We start from the raw sequence: 20223 nt of genomic DNA, 5'->3' as shown, positions 1-20223 counted from the left end.
AAGCTTCTGAAAAGAACATATGACACCACCCTGGCAGGTCTCATCTTCACTGACATCCAGTCAGTCTACAGGAAAGGAGATAAACCATCCTGTTTCCTGGCTTAGCCAGAATATAACTTAATGCAACTTAACCTGCCCAACCCTAGTCAATGTGTTTAGCCAATAAAAGTAATTCTGATCCACTATTTGCTGTCAAAGCCCAGGTATAATCTTGTAGGTCCTTTATAAGTCATCTGGCTCTTTTTAAAGTTGGCTCTGCGCTTAACTGACAGTCAGTAATGATGTGTTAAACAAATAGCAGCTGTTGTTGCCCTGTACACAGACTGAAAGTATCATAGAACTGTTCTATATAATAATAACTAAATGATTAATAAGCACCACAGGCCAGTATCAAAGCCAAAGAGCCATAAAAATGGAGTTTTGTTAAGCATCACTACATTCTGAGGCTAGTTTCTCTGCAGGGTGAAACCAGATTGATTTTTAAGAAGTTTTGAAATTGGTTATAGCTGCAGAGTATTTGAATGAAGATTAGGTCAGTTGTAATGCCATCCATGTTGCTATTGTTATGGAGTCAGCCACATAGGGACATGGGAGGACGTCCTCTGGATGCTACTGCTAGCTGGCTGGGTGTTACTGACTCGTTGTCAGTGTTAGCGTAACAGGTCGCTTTGATGCACTACACTTAGAGCATCAGCTTGCATCAAATTCATACTATTTGAAGTTTTAGCTGTGATTCCGCAACATGACGGCATTCGGATTCCAGAGGCGAACTGAATTCGAATGTGACTTATTAATATACAGCTCTGTGCAAAAGTATTAGGAAGTCAAAGAATATTATGTTCTTCATGTTGGTGTAAAACTATGATATTATGTCTGTCAAAGGGTGTCAGCTGAACCATTTTAGAGTCTTTCCTAAAAGTATTTGCAGTAATCATCCAATACACCCATGTATTTTTTATTCAACCACAAACACACCCTGTATGGCTAATCAAAACCTCATCAAGTTATTTAACTAATTAATTAATTGAGCTGGTAGTGAAATTTAATGAATACACAGCTTGGCTGAGGTCACCCTGAGGAGAGGTTTGGGAACTGAAGCCACGTTCATCTCGCCATCCAACAAGATATCAGTAACTTTTTGGAAAACTGAAGAAATTCTCTCTAGTTTTTATTGTGTCACTATTCATTTGCATATATTCTAACATTATATTGTATTTCTTTGAGCAAATATACAGTTACTGCCCAGATAAATAGCCTTAAACATTTTTTTGACTGCCTAAGACTTTTGCATAGTACTGTAGTCTTGGCATTTTTATGAAGTTTTGGCTAACTTTTCTGGGAAGCAGGATAACAGCATGCGTCCTTATGGAAGGTTAGCCGTCAATGGCAGGAAACATTGCAGCTCTCAGCTAACATGGACTGTGCCTCTGGACTGCTCCCTTGAATCAATGCCTTGTGTCTTTATACACACACACACGACGTACTAAACAGGTCGGCCTGCCCTTGACTTTCTCCCTATAATCACCTCTGAAGGCCGTGTTTAAGGAGCTATAATGTAAAATCGACACTCTGCTGCAGCTGCTCGCAAAAAGTTCGATAAAAGAGCAACACTGAAGTCCAATAAAAGCAAGGCCACGCATCAGCAGAAGGTCTCACCGGCGCGGAGAGTGTCACTCGCCGTGTCACGTGATCTTGCGGCTTATGGAGAACACAAGAACGCTGTCATTCCAGAACCAGAAAGTGGGAGGCATGACCTCCTACAAAGTCACTGCGTCAGATGTTTCATATCATTGGGGTGTTTTTGAATCAAAGGAAATAGCCAAGAAATAGTCACAACAACCTGGGGAAAAGAGTGAAACAACCTGGGCTAACAGAAGCTAAAAGAGAAAGTCTAGAATTCATTGATAAGTTGATACATTCACTTGATAAATATTCCCATTCATCCCATCTGAAATATGGCATTTTGGAGCTTATACAAAGCCCAAATATACATGTCCTTAGCCATAACCCATCATGTTATATTTCTTACATATTTATGATGGAGAAAACACAACATTCAGTCCGTTTTGAGCAGTTATGCAATGCTTACCTCAAGTAGCACAAGATGATTCAAGCTGTATGGGAAAACAGAAGCTTGCTCGGTATTTTTTACCGATCAGGTACTAGAGGACCAGTGGATACTTGCACCGCTACAGGGATGTATGTTATTCCAGAAAGTAGACCACAATAGGATGTAATGCATTACAGGAAGTAGACCACAATAGGATGTAAAGCATTACAGAAAGTAGACTACAATGGGATGTAAGTCAGTTATGGAAGTAGACCCCAATGGGATACAAGTCATTACAAGAAGTAGACCACAATGTGATGTAAGCCAGTCGAGGAATTGGACCACTGTGGGATTTAAGTCGTTACAAGAAGTAGACCACTATGGGATGTAAGTCATTACAGGAATATTTCACCCTCAGTTTAAAAAATAAAACAAAATAAATTAAGTTACATAATTTTCTTGAAGGAAATGCCAAACACCAAGCAACAGTATGATAATTACATGTTTTTATTTATTCTCTTAAATAGATTCTGTGAGATTGTTTCAGTTATGCATATAATGAATCACAATCAAATGGATTGAAATAAATTTCAATCATTCAAAGACATTTGAAAAATAAACCAGAAGGCCCCAGTTATTCCTTGATGGCATCCTTTTATGTAACACGTATTGGCATGTTCACTTAGATAATAACTTATCAGAAGAGACATCACGCTGCATGTCTGTTTCTCAGAACATATTTAACACTTAAAACCGCTAAATGTTTAACTTGAGTTTCAACACAAAAGCCACGGCACACCACGCAGGATAATCGAAATACGAACAAAGGACAGCCTGCAGAATTGAACCATACCAGTTCTTTCTGTACCAAAATTAAGTTGTACAATCTGAGAAATGATAGCAAGCCATTTGCAGAAGCTCTAAAAATAGGACACACTCAGACTGAAGGAGTCCTCATTTGAAGACCATCGTTTAAACGTTAATCCCACCCACTCCACCTCCCATTTTCATTTTCTAGGCTAATTCACGAATCCCAGCCCCTTTCCTTTCTCCTTCTCCCCCTTTCTGTCACTCAGGCTTAATCGTGGGAAGTCTGGCCTGCTGTTGGATGCCCAATCAGATCCGTCGGCTGATGTTAGCAGCCAAGCCCAAAGCGGACTGGACGGCGACCTACCTGAGGGCCTACGTCGTCCTGCACCCCATCGCCGATACGTTTTTCTACTTCAGCTCAGTTATCAACCCCTTCCTGTACAACTTCTCGTCGCGGCAGTTTCGGCAGGTGTTTATGCAGGTGCTACGGTGCAATCTGACCATCGAGCACATCAACAGGAGGAACCTGACGAGACCGAATATGCACTCGGCACGCCGCTTACTGAGATCGCTCCGGCACTCACTACCGGCCCGCGGGAGGGACAAGGCCAGCGGGACCTCTGCCACACTAAACCCAGCCCATTCTCTGGAGAGGTCTCAGGAACCTAGTCCAGAGGAGTCTGTGGAGCTCAGTGCCACCCAACACAGCAACGCAACCTCCAAGACTGACATCTGAGTGTGGAATCTTTATGGTGGCCCGGATTAGATATCTTTGTATATGTATTGTATATATCACACATGGTATAGAAGTAATGATGAAAATGTTTGATCTGCTCTGAAGGCAGAGCAGTGTGCGAGAACCTTCTCTATCATTGTCTAAAATTACCAAACGTCTTAGGAAGTGCAGATGGTGGCTGTAAGCACATTAGTCTGCTGACCCCTGAAAAGAGCAGTCATCCTGAAGCTTCTCAGCTCTTTCTATCAGGTAAAGCCAGATCTGTAATGACAGATCTGGCCATAAACCAGCCAGCCTCCTGGAAGCCATTCTAGATCTTGCTCTTTAAGATTTTTTGAAGTGGAAAGGAATGCATTGCAGAAATGTTACAATACCGCATGGACATTATAGCTGCATTATAAAATTATTCAAACTTCTTGTCTTTATGTAAAAATTAATGCATTTTCTGTGTTTTGTATTAATTGGTGAAAAACTAATAGTTACAATAGTAAGGTTTACAAAAAGTCAGTGTGATATGAGAGATTAAGCATCAAATCTCCTTTCCAAAGGTGATCCCCTGCCACAATCCTCCTCTCCCATCCCATCAGCATAAATACGGGAGTCTCATGTCAGCATTATCTGCAACAGAGTGTTATTCGCCTGAAAGCTCATGGAACTGAGTGCAACTGGATGTAATTTATGTATTTCATCAAATGTGCCTGGATGTTTTGTTTTTTGCAATAAAAATAATCTTTTTTATTAATATGTGCACTTTTAACTGGGTATTCCCTGGCAAATCTCACTACTATGGACAGCAAATCCTTCACTGGATTTTTTTTCCCCCAAATAAATCTATTGTGGAGAGGAGTCTGATGCTCGTCTTGAAAACAAAATGAGCAAGGCGGCAGCACTGCATGTCAGGACAGCGAGTCCTCAAGAGCAGAGCGCCGCCTCAGTCAGGCGACCGTAACGCTTACAGACAGGTCCTTTTATAGAAAGCGCCGTCTCTCGCATGCTCACAAGTGACCCGCCGTGTAATCATCTCAGGAAGCTTTATGAACGGATGGTGTTTCTGCACACAGGAGAACATCGACACTCCTTTAGGTTAAAGAAATGAAGGCGAAAACAAGCGAACACAGCCGACATCCAATTCTCCAAACGCAGCGTCTAGAAAAAGCAGTTGTGCACCGAGTCCTGCTTTAGGGCGGGGTGGGGGGGGGGGGGGGGGAGGGGGCTTACGTCAACAGAAAGGGCAGTAAAAATAAGGCTGCATGGAGGGCAATGCTCCCCCCAGCAGGGGGCGCTGCTGCTGGGATGGGCCGCTTCTTCTGCCGGGGTCCATTGCACAGCGGTGTGTTGCAGCAGCTGATGCAGACCGAGTGCAGCTTCCCTGTGCAGAACTGCTGGTAGCCCGAGGAGGCGATGAGGCAGGCCCCGGATGAAGCGCAGGACTTGCGGTAATGAATACCTGCAGGGACACAGGAAGCCTGTCAGTGGCAGTTAGGTCACGGCTGGCTGGCTCCAGCACTCCGTCCACCAGCCTGATTCACAGACTTCAATTAGCATCTCATTTAAAGCCAATGTGTCCCGGTCACGCGGGCTGGAGAGCGGCTGCAAGCCGGCTGCGCACCCTGCAGTGTTGGATAGCTGCTGCACACCCCCCCCCACCCCACCTCTGTGAGGCCTTTAATTAACAGTCTAATTAAGTCGACTTTTTACCCAGAAAACCACTGACTGTTACGCTCATAGGACCTGTCCAGGACCCTAGGCAATCGCCCGCTGCCCCGTCCTGCGCCCGGCCACACACTGCACTGGGCCCAGTTAGTGAATTCCTATATGATGCTTCGCAACGCCAAGTTATTACTGTCCAAAGAATTGGGCAATTAAAATGACCCACCAGCCTCTGGGCAGTGGAGAATTGCTTCTTATACAGCATAACACCAAGCGTCATCATCAGCATTGCAATTAATCTGCAGGAGACTTAGTTCTGAAAAGAAAGTCAATAACCTTTTTTTAAAAAAAAAAATATATATATTTTAATCAGTTGTTTTTCTTGATAGTTGGTATTATTTTACTAATAAACAAATCGGTCAATCTTTCGGTAAAATATCCTTAGACAACGATATTAATTTAAACAAATAAGCATACATGTACCACCAGATAAAAATAAGGGGTCTGAGGACAGATATGCAACATTTAACAGAATATGTTTCATTATTATACTTTAGACCATTGTGTTAAAATTGGTCTGAACCATCTTTTGCAGTCATTTTTATTTGGTAAAAGTTCTGAGCTACCCAGGCTTCAACAAATTTTGCAGACCTCTGTGAAGTCGTGATAAAATCTCGTCATTTAAGCACTAAACTTATATGGAGGTTTTATGTTATTTTATAAAAAAAAAAAAAGAAATGATGAGGAATTTTAATTGTGCGACTCCTGCTATTCCCACCATAGACACCACTGCAGATGCATTTGCTAAAATTGAATCCGCTGCTTTATACTTTCACAGGCAGAGATTTAATCAGTGGTATTATCAAGTATCAAGTGATGCAAGTTCGGTGCCGTCTGCACTGAACGAGCTAGAAGTCCTTATGGGAAATAGTTCTTGATGGGAAGGCAGCTTCACACAACTTTTTAACAGCAGAGCTGTAATGCACAAATTCGTCAATTTAATTGAATATGAAAGACAAACAGAAAATCTAAAAAGAAAGAAATAGGGCTTTTTAGGCACAGATTTGAAATCGTGGTGCAGGAAGGTCATTCTCAGCTGTCATGCATCGTGAAGTGTGCTAATACAAGACAATGGCTGTGTGTGCCTTGCAGAGTCGAGCAGGAACATCCGGAGCAAGCCGGCAATTATTGCTTCAGATGACTGCAATTTGGCCTGACAGTGGTAACAATCCCTCTGTCTGCTAATTCTCCGGGTGATACAACCTCTTTTTTTGCAATGTGCTTTAAGATTTTAACTGAAAGCGTCATCCTCATGCTTCTTCAGCCGAACTGGGACGTCTCTCCTTTTCATATTTTTGAGGTCTTAATATATATGCTAATATATGTAAAAATGACAACAATGACTAAAAACTGATGAATCTCCGTAAATGGGCATAACAGAAAGAAAATTAAGATAATTAAACTATTTTTAAAGTTTCCTGGAGGAAAATGTAAAGAATGTACTAATGCCATTGTAAAAATGTTTATTTTAAAAATTAACCGTCAGTCAACAGTGATGGAAAAATGATTGTCGGATGACATGGTTTTATCAACTTTGTCGGGCAATTAAGTTGAGGGTGTCAGTTTCCTGAAGAATATGCAACTAAACCAATGTTAGCACATGCATTAAAAATGCATGTCGGCAGTTTCTAGATCCCCTCGGGGAGTTTCGGGCTCCCCTTTTCCTTTTTTTGCAGTTTAGAAATATATGAGGCATCACCATACAAAGCTTCCAGTATTTAAAGTGTGAGCCAACTTTTACACGCCTCAAACCTATAAAATGGGCACCAGGTCTTTAGCTGATGTCCTTGGTATGCAAGAAGTTAGAGCAGCGATATGACAGTGTCAGGCTTCAGGGCCAGACATACCATCCATCATTGTTACCTGAGACAACTGCATCTGATTCTTAATACCAAAATGCATTCATCATGTGCAAATAAACATAAACAACCAAATAGCACCATCCTTCTCTCTACACATCAGGCTGAGAAGCTCTGGACTTTACATCTTTACATTTTCATCTTTGAAAGCAACATTTTAATATAGAAAATACTAACATATTAAACTGACAAAAGGCTTTTTCATTGTGTACATTAGCAAAGTCACTTTAATTTCAATATGCTTTATTTTGTTTTGCTTTATGTAACATTACATAAGCACCTTTTTTTTTAATTACTGGTGTAAATTTACATGAAAAATACTTAGCACAAATCCTGCACAGGCCTTGTGACCACCGGCCCGTGAACGAAACGAACCAAGCAAACAAACCGGGAGATCTCCAAAGATCCTGTTAACGGGAGCGAAGTGCCCATTACCGTTCCAGGCAGGATGGTGAAGAATAAGAAACCCAGAAAAGCAGAAGGGATTCACCAGTGGCTGGTTTCTCTAATGAATTTGAAAGCAGTGCATTTGTTTTCTTACTCTGCCTGCTCTTATCCTTTCTAAACATTGTTCTGTCACAGGCTATAACGCTGAAGAACACGCAGTCACCTCCAACTCCTGCACGGTCCTCATGCGTCTTTGTAAAATGTTACTTAACAAAGCCTTATTAATTGACAAAGGTCATGCTTGCAGTCAGACTATAGGTTGGTCTCTGATGCAGCTGAAGTCACTCCTTATTTTAATTTTATAATTAGTTGTGTGGGTAGTATGGTGGTGCAGGCTTCAGCATTGTTGGCTCCAATACCATTGGGGAGAATTTGATATTGGAAGGGATACAATTTAATAATTTAAAGGCAAAGGTCCATTTATAGAGGGGATGAATTAAGGCAAATTAATTATTGGGGATTGTTACCATCCTGCATCGTCCCAATACAGAGGGATTGTTACCATCCTGCATCGTCCCACGGATCCTATGCCTCCTGGTTGCCTCCCACCACTGGGAACAGGGTTTGAGTCTCCACCCCAGCTCTACATGTGTGAAGTTAGCATGTTCTCCCCATATCATGGTGGGGTTTCCTCTACAGCCCAAAAACCTGCTACGGTGAACTGGAGTTGCCAACTTGTCTATGTGTGTAAATTATGTGCGTGCCCTACCATTGGTCTGTGTCCTGTCCTGGGTAGGGTGACCACTTAATCCATGTTAGGGGGAACAGTTTGAGCAGAATTTGCAAACTCCCATTTCAATCATTTCAATTAAAATTGACCTGTATTGAGTTCTTACTGTGTGCTGATTGGTCAGCATCCTATAATCATGCATGTGTCACTAATGTTAAGGGGAAACAGCTGAATCAGTCTTTCAATCAAGGAAATGAATCAGTAAAAGTACAAGACGAACTGGACAATTTAGCCGAGCACAGGAGCCTTTCAGTTTTAAAGTAGAATGTAAAACGTGAAGCAGCTCACAGTGTCCTCCCTGACGTGGATTGGGTGGTCACCCTACTCCTGGGTTATTCCCTGCCTTGTGCCTGTAGCTTCCAGCATAGGCTCTGGATCCCTACGACCTACCATAGGACAAGTGAGTACAATGGTTCGATTTCCATGTGCAATCTCTCTTAGGGGAGAGGGATTTCCATCTCTATCCCTCCGACTGCAGGAGAAATATCTATCCATAATTAAATAAGTGTTATGAAGTCTGTATGACAGGGGGGGCTTGGCCTTTTAAAGCTAGCTTTCTTACATTACCACAGTTTTACATTAAGTAGGCTTTTCATCTATTTAAAAATAATAACAAAAAAAAAATCTACCACTATATCGTTCAAGCAGCCACTGTATTCATTACAGTCACATGTGAGTCTTAGCGGATCGGTCTATGGATTCGGGGAAGACATTAAAACACAATCCAGCAGTTTTCATTTTCATCTGTATGGGGGCAAAATGCACAGCATTCAGCTAATTGCATCGCTATCATTTACATACGTATTATCCAATGATTTTATTACTTACTCTGCAACAAGCACAACCAGCCTTTAAATTAGTATATAGGGTACCATAATTAATTACTTACTAGAATTGCTTTACTGGCCAATTTTTACATGAATATTTCAGCTGTTCTATGTGCAAATACACAATACAAACATACGTTCTTAAACACGATTAACAGAAAAAGAAAACTTCCCTGTAAATAAAAACTGCGGATCATCTAAGAGTGATGCACATAACATTAGCTTTGGTCACATTCCAAAGAATGAGACAAATTAAATCCTCGCAACAAGAAGAGAAAATAGATAAAACTAGCAAAGCCTTCTTCTTAGTATCCTTAACTAATTTCCATAACTAAACCATAATTTCGCTTTGCCAGGCTATTTCAGGGACACCAATTATTTGAGGGTACTCTAAATTGAATACACTGCAAAAAATAAAAATAAATTCTAATGCATTTACAGGATGTCCATATTAACATTGGAATAACACTCCAATTCAAATTATTATTCTGAGGGAAAAACCGAAGATTTTGCAGCACATTAAAAAGCAATTAAAGTTAAATTCAGTTATTTAAGCATAATTACGGCCCATAATTAAGTAGAACTCCACTTGAGTTTGATTTCTGAGTGTGATTTACTTATGGTAATTGCAAACTTAGCAAAATGCTCAAATTCAAATGACAGGAAATGCAATTATACACAACTCTTCCATCTGAAGACTCAACCTGGGAATAAACCGTAAATATGATATTCTAGTGGGTGGAGTTTCGCAGTCCTAAGCAGCCAATAATACAGTCACGTGTGCAAACATCTGCATCGGGAACAGTGTCTGTTCAGACGTAATGTGCAAACACTGGGCTGCTTGCACACAGCTCAACGTATCGTTTGTACACTCTCATTTTCTGCCTGAATACATTGTAGAGATGAAAACCCCGATAAATATCAGGAGGACGCAAAGTGTGGGGCTACGCCAGGCTTTAGAGGGTTATGGTTCTAATCTGATATGCCTAGTTAGCTCAGGCATTAAGAAGGGACAGGAAGGCGATTAGTGAAAGGCACACTGATTTATTTTACTGTCTGCTGTTCTTTAATTTAGCTCTCCAGATCTGTGGTAAAGAGATGCCTGTAGGATTTAGCACCATGATTAATCAAGGTCCATTCACGTTCCCGCTTTATTTCTGTGAGACATGAAGATTTAAGCGTCATAGCTCAAGTCCTGTGAAATCCAATCAGGAAGATGAGCTTCTGCTTTGCCAAATAACATAAAGTCATGAGAAATAAAATCTTAGTTACCTGTCATACGTTATATGCAGTTTAGAAGAGTGCAGTTAGAACTGGGAACCAGAGTAAAACAGTAATGAGTGATATATAAATACCTATATGACTGAGTCTAAGTAGTATTTAAAAAGTATGGTAGTAAATATGGTGATGTTTCCTATGAAATGTCGGCATGATTAGCTACATTTTCAGTAAGGTGCACACATGCGCAGACCTGCTATCTCCTGAAACCAAAGGCAATACCCTGGAAGTCTAAGACTGACCTCCAGTTGTAATGCCCTGTCCAGTTAGAATCACAGCGGTCTGGAGCTTATTTAGTGTACGCCCTCGATTTCTCTCTCTCTCTCTCTCTCTCTCTCTCTGACACACACACACACACACACACACAAACACACACACTAGGGGTAATCCAGAGTCTGGCTTACAGCAGATACGGCATAACAACAATAAAGACCGAGAGGGCACCCTAATTTTCATACATGGGACAGTCCAGTATTCATCAGTGTGCATTTCTGAATGTGTCAGTCCTCTTAACCCTGAGGATGTGCCCACAGTAAACCTCCTGTCTGGAAACACTGAAGCTCAGCTGACTCTCATCCCCGTGGCAACCTGTCCTCCGCCTCCCTCGGTACTCAGGCTGGCATAACACCTTTCTTAGCTTGAGCCGATCTGTACCGACCCACTCCAGACTCTCACTTGTGTCCACAGTGAAATCCAGCCAAGTTCTGTGTGGTTCTGCTGAAAGACCATATGGCAATGCAACAAATAATAAGTTGATGCAGTGAATATTTACATAACTGCATGCTGAAAAGAGAAATAACATATCCGAGCTGAGCTGAATGGCCGAGATCATCCTCATGAAGCTTCTTCATCAGTATCACCAGTAAAGGGGTCGACTCCACAACGGCCGGATGTATCACATCAGAGCAGGACACGCGTGTCGCAAATGGAATATGTGTCTGCTGGCCTTGATTAATTATATTTGTGACATTTTGGAGCACGACGTCCTCGGGGGGGGTTTAAATGAGCCCTCCCCCCATCCCATTCACAAATGCCTTTTAGCGAGTTACAGCGATTTAATATCTAATATACTTTAAAATGTTTGCATATTGTTCTTTTAATACGGGACTCACTGAAAAGCTTAGGTAATGTTCTCCTTGTTCCATTTCTGAATTTCGTGAGCCACCAATCAGCTCTGTCTCTTCCTGATGTCATGTGTGTTGTCATTTGGGCACTTAATAGTCTAAACCTGGTTCTGGGTGTCCCAGGAGCTCATGAGCAATGGTTAATTCTGTCACTGGGATCACTGGGATAACCTGGAGTCCCAAAGACTCTTGCAGATCCACCCCCACGGATTGAGTACAAGAGTAGTAGTCATGGTAGGTGAAGTCTGCAGCCTCAAATTGTTCTTGACCTATACTGTACGGAAATTTGTGTTTGTGGCACAACATCAAGTACTCAGACACATCATCATCCTCTGTGATAAGCAGATCTGAGAGAAGAAATCAAATAGAAGTGGTTCATAAAACAAAAGTCCACTGGCTCTGACAGCATAATACATAAAAGGTGTGTGTGCAGCAGAGGAAATGTGTAATAACGGACGAGGAGAGCAAAGCTGCTTATTAAACACTTGTGAAACACTCAATCTGAGCTGCTCCAGTAAACATGAAATCCATGTGAATGAGTAAATATAGGAAACGCTTTGATATGCACTGCCACAGTGAAAAAAGGGCCTGCACAAAAGAGAGAAAATCTATTTAAAGTTCAAATGCTATGTTATGAAATATTTATCTGTTCATTACATCCTGGATCCTGCGTAAGCTGCTGCTGAAATGGATGGATGGATTGATAGATTCACTCATTAATAATTAATACACAGATTTAAATAAACTAGAGAAATATGTTTTCTGCAATATGAATAAGAAATCAAAATAACCTTGACCAGGACAGATGGATGGATGGATGGATAAAAATGGCTCATATTTACATATGCCAAAATATTCTGAGAGTATAATGAATAATGATTGTTTCAAAGAGATAACCAATCAGATTATAAAGGAGGTGGGTCCAAGCAACTAGAGGAGGCAGGACCCGGACATACTTGGTTATCTCTCTGAACCAATCATTTTTCATTCTGCCCTCAGAACATTTTTTGTGGCCCGTGAGCATAAAAATGAGTCTGTGTAATCCTTACTATGACTGAAGTCTCCCCCAATGAAGCATCTCATCTTAATAACATAATGGAGGTTCAGAAAACTCGGGAATCAGTTTACACTAAACAGTAAACGGCAAAAGATGAATGTGATGGACCTGCAGCTGGACTGAGAGCACAATCCCCTGGGTGAGAGGTTGTGCTGAAGCAGGACCATCCTAATGCATTTATGCTGTAATCTTCCAGTTTAAGCACACAGTCCACAAGGACTCTCCTGCGGTGTCTCTGGGAAACTGCCCCCACTCAAGCGCCGAAAGTCATTTTCCTGTACGGTGATTTCTATCTTCCGTGACAGAAGTGTTAACACTAGCGGTGATTTGTGGGTGGGGGACATTTGTCAACATTACATAACAGGGGCATATTTAATGGAGTCGGGGGCCCCAGCCTCATCTAACACTACAATCTGGCTGATTGATACACAGTCCCTGGAACTGTGTCCGTGGTTGATTTCCACAGATAGGTAATCACATCAGAGCCATTGTCCTTGCTCAAGTGAGACAACAGTTTGTCCAGAAAAGAACAGCACATACATATCCAGAGCGCAGAGAATCACTCATGACCACTGGAGTTCTTCACTGACACCCTATCCTTGAACCGCTATTATTTAATACATTCCTTATATCTGCAATAAGTCAGAAGATGCTTACAACCAATAAAATGCCTGCACACTGACAGGCAAATTCATGCTGCAAGGACTGCCTGATTAACTCTGCCACACAAAAACTGCATCCTATAGTTACCAGGATGAAATGCGCTGCCACGGGTCACGGGAAGCGGGAAGCGAAGTGTTTAGCATTTCGCCGGGCTGAGGAAACTTCTCACGTAGGCTTGGGTGGTATTACGGTAATACTGGTTATTTTGCGGTACGGTACTAAACAATTAGCCCCAACAAAAATAGACTGGGGGGGGGGGGGGTAAATTATCATGGGGGAGCCCCCGCCGCAAATTTTATCGCCGACATTTCAAAATACCGGCTTAGTGTTACATTTGACAATGGCAACAAAATACCGTATACTGTGGAATTACGTCAGAAAATTTAAACCAACCAAGTCTCGTGCCAGGTTGAGTCTAGGGCGCAGATGGTAACCATGCAGTCGCTCTCCGCTTTGATTAGGACACCGACGTGCAGAGCTGAGCTCATTAAAAATGCAAGAAAACAACCTGAGGCAAAACCGCGGGTCTTTTGTATTTCGCGTCAAGAAGTGTGTTAGCGATGTCACGAGGGAAGACGACGCATAATCGCTTATAACGCAAGACGCCTTTTGAAACTGGTGTCACCCTGGCTTCTGACGGATAACTTCGCTGTCACTGAGCAGCGCCGTATGTGGCAGGAAATCTACTTCAGCGAAAGTATCTGTGCTGGGATCAGGACACAAACCTAGAGAGACATGCCTTCAAAAAAGGCGGTATCTCGGTGCTTAAAAATGAAGTGGTTGGACAGAGCTGCCTGCTATGAGATTGTTATCAAAAACAAAGTGGCTATTACCTGAGTCAAGAGGGCTGATTTCAGGTCTGCGCTTTCTCTTTCTGTGGAACGAAGTAGATTACTTTCCTGTCTTTTCTGGCCAGTGATTTTCAGGCCATTTACAAAACCAGCTGAAGCCAGTTAAATTTCACAGTGAGAAACACTGAGCTTCTTGCTTGCACTGACTGCACTGAATGAACACCTTTTGATTAAACATAACTAACCTGGTCAGACTGACTGTTTAATCTGCCTCACTTTCTTTATGTCTAGCTGTCTATCTATTTTAAACTCGCTGTTTACTGAAGCTAATTAGTCACTGAATTAAAATTAAACTCCCATTTCCCAGTGTTTTTTTTAAATAAATAGTAAGTGCAAAGCCTTTCACATAAGAGCGTAATTTCAGAACAGAATTTTTCATTTCACCGGTTTTCCTTCATGATAAGCCATGACATTTAAAAGTTTAGTATTTTTAGATAAATGAAGAACAGAAATGGCAGTTTTTTTTATAACAGGGTAAGGGCCAGGAACAGTCCTAAGAAACCAGAGACCCAGCTTAGCTTATATGTTAATATATAGCAAATAATATAAAATGCACTGAGCTTAAGCTCAGACCCTACTTCGTATCAGATGGGAGCCCCCTGGTGGCTCCCACCAGCATAGCTGACCTACCATCCTCCTTCACCAGCACCTCCTTCTGGCACATGTCTTGCACGTTGACTGTGCAGTTGACGATGAACTCGGGCGTGGAGCAGTCGTTGTGCTTCACTTCCTCACACTGGTAGCACTGGATTTGCAAAGCGATGCCTGGGGGAGGGCGAGAAAGGTCAGTCTCACATGCAGCCCTGCAGGGCTGTGCCGCAGAAGTCCCCCTCCCCAGCAGACTGCAGGCCAAAAGCTTAGCCGGGTTACAGATGTAAAAATGGGCTGCTTCAGGGTTTTCTGGTTACACTGTTACCTTATCTAACTTAACCTGAATTGTTTGGCAAAGTCTCTACACATAGTGTACCACTTGGAATGGAATAGTGAGATTTGATTCAGGCCTGCAGGGAAAATCCCTTTTTGCCTACCCCATCTTGCTCTCCCTGACACACTGAAGAATAAGCTGGGGGGGGGTCACAGCACAGGGTCAGCTAGCATCCAGTGCCCCTGGAGCTGGGGGTTAAGGGCCATACTCTGGGGCCCAACAGCAACATCAGTCTGCAGGCCCTGGGATTCAATTCAACAACCTTCTGACCACATGCACCTAACTCCTAACTCCCTGAGCCAAACACAGTGAGCTGGTTATAACACCACTGCTCTTAATAGTCCTACAGTACTTAGCAGTACACCTGAACGGCATTGCAGCTGTGTTCAGCTGTTTGGGAAACAAAGACGTTAACTAAAGCTCATCCGTTTTCCCTGCTAGCACATGGTCGTTTAATCAAGGCATGCTGGGCCCGCAAGCAAGATGCGGCCGGTGAAATTTCCAAAAAAAAGAGACAAAGAGCAGTGATGCTCCGTTGTGAGGCTGGCAGGACAGGGATGCTCTAATGCGATTTTAAAAATCACTAAATAATTACGCCTTACAGGACTGTAAAAGCATATCCTAGTAACACGGCCCACACGCATACACAGCCCCCCTCCCTGGAGGAGTTGTGTGGCGCACACAACTCTCCCACACACACAAATACTCTTACTTTACCGTTTCACTAAAAGAAGACCCATCCAAGCCATATTGTGTGTACCTCCATGTATGTTTGTGTGAGTGTGGACCCACACATGCACACGTGTGTGAGCACATCTCCTCTGCTTGTCACATTCCCCACATCCCCTGTGACCCTTTGGAGTGTCACACCACCAGCTGGGAATGACCAGGAAGGGGCATTGCCCAGAGGCAGCCAACAGCCACACGAGTGACTGCCTCTGCTCGTGACAAAAATTAATTTGCCTTCGACATGTAAAGTCCAGGCATTCTTCCATCGTCACGTGCTTTTGACAGAATTCATGAGGATTACACCTGGAGAGAACGGCCATTTCACCTGAGTAACTGGTTGTTACTGTTTGTTAATGAAAGAAACATACGATTCTTTTTCACAGAAGCAAATCTTCTTACGCAAGTAATTATTCTTTCTTGTTAAAAAAAAAAAGAAGAGGAAGCCAGCAGGTGGCATAGTGGTTAAGGATTCATAATAACCCCCTCAGGGTACAATGAATCTTCAGGAAACATTATGGATGAGTAGTTAACACGGATTCCACTGATGGGATGTTCGGCCGTATATATGACTTACACTGTAAAGCAATTTAGCTAAGAGCAAAACAGTAGTCTTTCGTTTATCACCCTGATTTGAACATATTTATTGGAATGTCATTTACATTAAAAATAAACCAACATTAAATGAAAGTATCAGTTCCAATGAATGAATTTGACTTACTGAAAGATAAATTACAGGAGACGGTTACGGAAAAGCAAAATATGATTAATTAACATTCAGTTCACTCAGAAAATATTGGCAGAAACTTAACTGGTCATAAAATAATAATTCACTTTTAAGACTGGATGTACATTCTGTGCACTTGGCGTGAATGAATAACGACAGATAACTGAGTTATGGTGAAAATATGAGCCGTTGCATGCCGTTTTGCCTGTCTTTGTCCTGGGGGATGTGAGCTGAGCTTCGGGACCGCGGGTTACGTGTTGCATCGCATCACAAATAACTTTATCCAGCCATATCGCTGCTTCAAAGACACTTATTTCGTTCATGCTTTATATAAATAATTTACTGCGGAATGTAAGATTACTCTGCGAAGCTTTATTTTCGTTGCACATTCTTCTGTCAAGACAATCATCAATAACACCAGCAAATAGTAATTAGGAAAGTTCGCCTGTTTAGAGATAAACGTCGCGGTGAGCATTAAACATCTTCGTTTTAAAAGGAGCACAACATGAAAAACAAGAAAGTCACCGGCCGAAATTGTAAAGGTGGGTAAAAAGCAAAGCGAATACGGAAGGATTGCGAGACCTACCTGTTTTCAGCAGAAATCCTAAAAAAGTTGTACAGATAAAAAGCCGCATCCTTTTCCAGGGGCCGCTCGTGGAGGAAACATCCGAGCCGGATACGTGCGGGAGCGGACCGAGGCGGCGATGTGAGCGCAGCGCGCCGGACTGCGCTCCGTTATAAGTCCCGCAGCCGCCCAGTTCGTCACCATCGGAGGCAAAGCGGAGAGGCAGGGGCTTAAAAGCCGGCCCATGTGACCGCGGCGATCAGCCCCTAAAAGACACACCGCCTCCTAAATGAACGCCACCTTAGATCAGACACCTGGGATGCGCTCCGCCGGGGCGGGTGCGGGCTTTTCCTGCAGGATACTGATGATGAGCACAGCGTGCGGGTGGTGGCGCATTTCGTGCAGCTTTTACCGCCTCACCACCTGTATTACAGGATGAGCTGATTTAGGATGGAGAACAACGCTGAGCTCAGAATGATCCGGTGGAACGCCGTGGAACTTACAGACCCGAAGCTGGTCTTCATACACCTGAGCAGCAGTCCTTTATATGTCATTTATATATTCGTGTTTAATACAGTCCTGCTTTCTTCCGAATCCCACCCCGGTACCGCATTATCCGCGCCGAATGACGCTTGACAGGTTCCTCATTCCTCTCATTTTGTGCCCTAATGGGTGACCGCTCTTGACATTTATTAAAATATTCATAAAACTCATTTTTTTTCTCAAAATGTTACAAATTCGAAGGACATTTTGACGACGCGTGTGAATTATGCTTACGGTCTCTAGTACAACCGCACTATTAGGCAAGAACAATAATGGAGAATATTTTAAATGATCAGCATCTGTAAAGCATCCGGCTTAAATGTAAGGCTGCGCCTAAAGTATGCCGTAATTGATACATAGGTAATATACATTATTTTACTTTATTTTACGGGAGGTTATAAATCATTTGGCGCTGTCGCTCAAGCTGCATTTAGGTAATGATGAGACCTTTGGAGACCTCCTGTGTGCAAACTGGGGGAGCAGAAGCCAAATCGGAGACCTTTAAACACAACATGCTTTGATTACTGATAACTCGGTCTGACCTGGCACACCCTCGAGTCGGGCAGGAACGCGGGATGGAGCACATATAGCCTAATCAAGTAAATAAATACATTCCATAGTTTCTGGGCGAAGATTCCAGCAAGATGTGTACTTGCTGCCTGAGTTAAATTTTATTCACGGCTGCGTTAGGAAAACAGTAGCACACAGCCAGCATATTATGCAGGCTAATACTCAGCTCATAAACTTGATCAGCTCTGAGGCACAGTTTGTATAACAGAAAAACAATTAGGAGACATCCCAAAATGAAAAGAAACGTGTAGGGCCAGATTTGATTATGCAAATAAAATATTGAATATGTTGCAAGGGGATAGACATTGCATACATGTATAGGCCTTCAGGTCCGTGTGAAAAACAAAGAATGAATTCACTTATCTATTTTAGTTTTTTTTTGGCAACACGATGAATGAGTAAATTGCCACTTTGGGAGAATATTTTGAGCATTTGAACAGAAATTGTTGCCCTTTGATGCAGTCATAGTGCCCGTGCATTTTGTGCTTGTCTTGTACAGCGTTCAGTGTGTCATCCTGACTTCGAGTCACGCCGGTTGTAGGACTCGTTACTGAAACAACATGAGAAACGGGTGCAAATGAAATATTTAACGCAGGGCGTATCTGCCACGCTTTAGCTTGATAATCTTACTGTTTCCTTGGTGAATTATCTGCATGGAAAGGGCACGGAGGGTCCAAGCAGCACTCTGAGAGTCAGTCACCAATGAACTGTTTGACTTCCGATTACCCTGTACCATGTTATCATTTTGTGGAAAATTCACCAGCTACAGATGATTTTAATGCGCTAGAGAAACTTGCAGCTACAGAAGCCTCTGATCTTTTAGGCTCACGGGCTCAGCTTGTGCCGAGGAAATTAGCCTCTTGTATGGATGTCTGTGTGTTAAACAAAAATGTTAAATAACAAAGTACGTTGCCTTCTTAATTTAATGTAGCTGCGTGTGTAGGTTAAGCAGACTGCAGGGAAATCAGTGTTGTTTTTGTGTAATAAAAGGTAGGTCGTGCTTCTTGCAGTCACTTATTTTCCATTATTTGTGCAAACAGAACACAGAATCAATGTATGACAGCTTATTGAAAAGAATCGTCAAGGTCTAATTGATTTTCCAGGTTAACAACAATTAACGCCTGCAAACACCCCCCCTACACCCCCACCCCAACCACCCATGGAATTCCAGGGAATATAGTGACATGTACAGTTTGTTAGTGACCAGTTAGTACTAATGATTACATTTAAGTGTGTTTGTTGCTACCAAGAACAGCAGCTGTAAGTGTGCAGAATGGAATAAGAGGTGACACATGTCTGATGGGGACCAAGTTAATGTGACAGCCGCGGTGACAGACTGCCCTGGGCCTTGTGCTAAAAAGCACTGGGTCTCTGACAGGAACGGGCATCACACCCCATGCACATGAGCTGCTGCGGTCAGAAAATGTGGAGATCGATGCAAGTCGTCCAAGTCTTGCCTGAGCAGAATTAAGGAACAAAGCTGCTCGGTGAGTCTCTGAGCTTCCAGACCACATGTGGGACATGCGGCCAGTCCGTGAGTCACACACGAAACACACTAACAATAACGAACAAGTACGGAGATTCAGCAGGGGGAGAAAAAAAAAAAAAGTGATTTCAGTCTGTCACCATTAATCAGGCTGTGTTTGGGAGGCTTGCTCTGTCACCTATGTGAACAGCTGGATGGGGCCTATGTTTCAGCCAAGTGAGGACCCGTCTTTGACCCCTCCCAAATAACACGCTGATGTCACTGCCCTTCAGTCGTTTCCAATTTTCCACTGGTATCCGTACATGACAATAGCATATTCCGAAAATGTACAGGGCTACATAATAGAAATATGTTAATGAATGTAAACCCATTAAATGAAAAGGCCCACCACGCAGCACGGATGAGATCCGACTCCATAACTCATTAACAGCGAGGACCGGCGATGTTAGAGCAGACAGGGAAAGAGCAGGAGGAGGAGGAGGAGGAGGAGGAGGAGAGGAGCAGAGGTGCCAGAGGAGTCAGTGGCCAAGACTGGGGGA

General features: G+C 42.7%; 2 protein-coding genes across 2 annotated transcripts in view; one reads left to right on the top strand and one right to left on the bottom strand.

Moving 5' to 3' along the window:
- Positions 1–4338, top strand: part of LOC125709859 (G-protein coupled receptor 39-like) — a 31180-nt gene extending 26842 nt beyond the window's left edge. Inside the window, exon 2 of the mRNA XM_048978825.1 lies at positions 3127–4338. Coding sequence (XP_048834782.1) covers positions 3127–3596 — 470 coding nt within the window. The 3' untranslated portion in view covers positions 3597–4338. The remainder of the gene's footprint in view (positions 1–3126) is intronic.
- Positions 4339–4804: 466 nt separating this feature from the next.
- Positions 4805–17840, bottom strand: LOC125709861 (ly6/PLAUR domain-containing protein 1-like). The gene is made up of 3 exons (XM_048978827.1): positions 17107–17840; positions 14773–14907; positions 4805–5043 (listed from the first exon to the last, which is right to left on the bottom strand). Exons 1-3 carry the CDS (start codon positions 17153–17155, stop codon positions 4811–4813), a joined length of 417 nt encoding a protein of 138 aa, XP_048834784.1. The 5' UTR covers positions 17156–17840; the 3' UTR covers positions 4805–4810.
- Positions 17841–20223: the final 2383 nt, after the last annotated feature.

Source organism: Brienomyrus brachyistius, chromosome 16 (genome assembly GCF_023856365.1).
Source record: "Brienomyrus brachyistius isolate T26 chromosome 16, BBRACH_0.4, whole genome shotgun sequence".
Classification (NCBI taxonomy): Eukaryota; Metazoa; Chordata; class Actinopteri; order Osteoglossiformes; family Mormyridae; genus Brienomyrus; species Brienomyrus brachyistius.
Note: the sequence above shows the minus strand (reverse complement) of the source record. Positions and strands in the feature narration are given on the sequence as shown.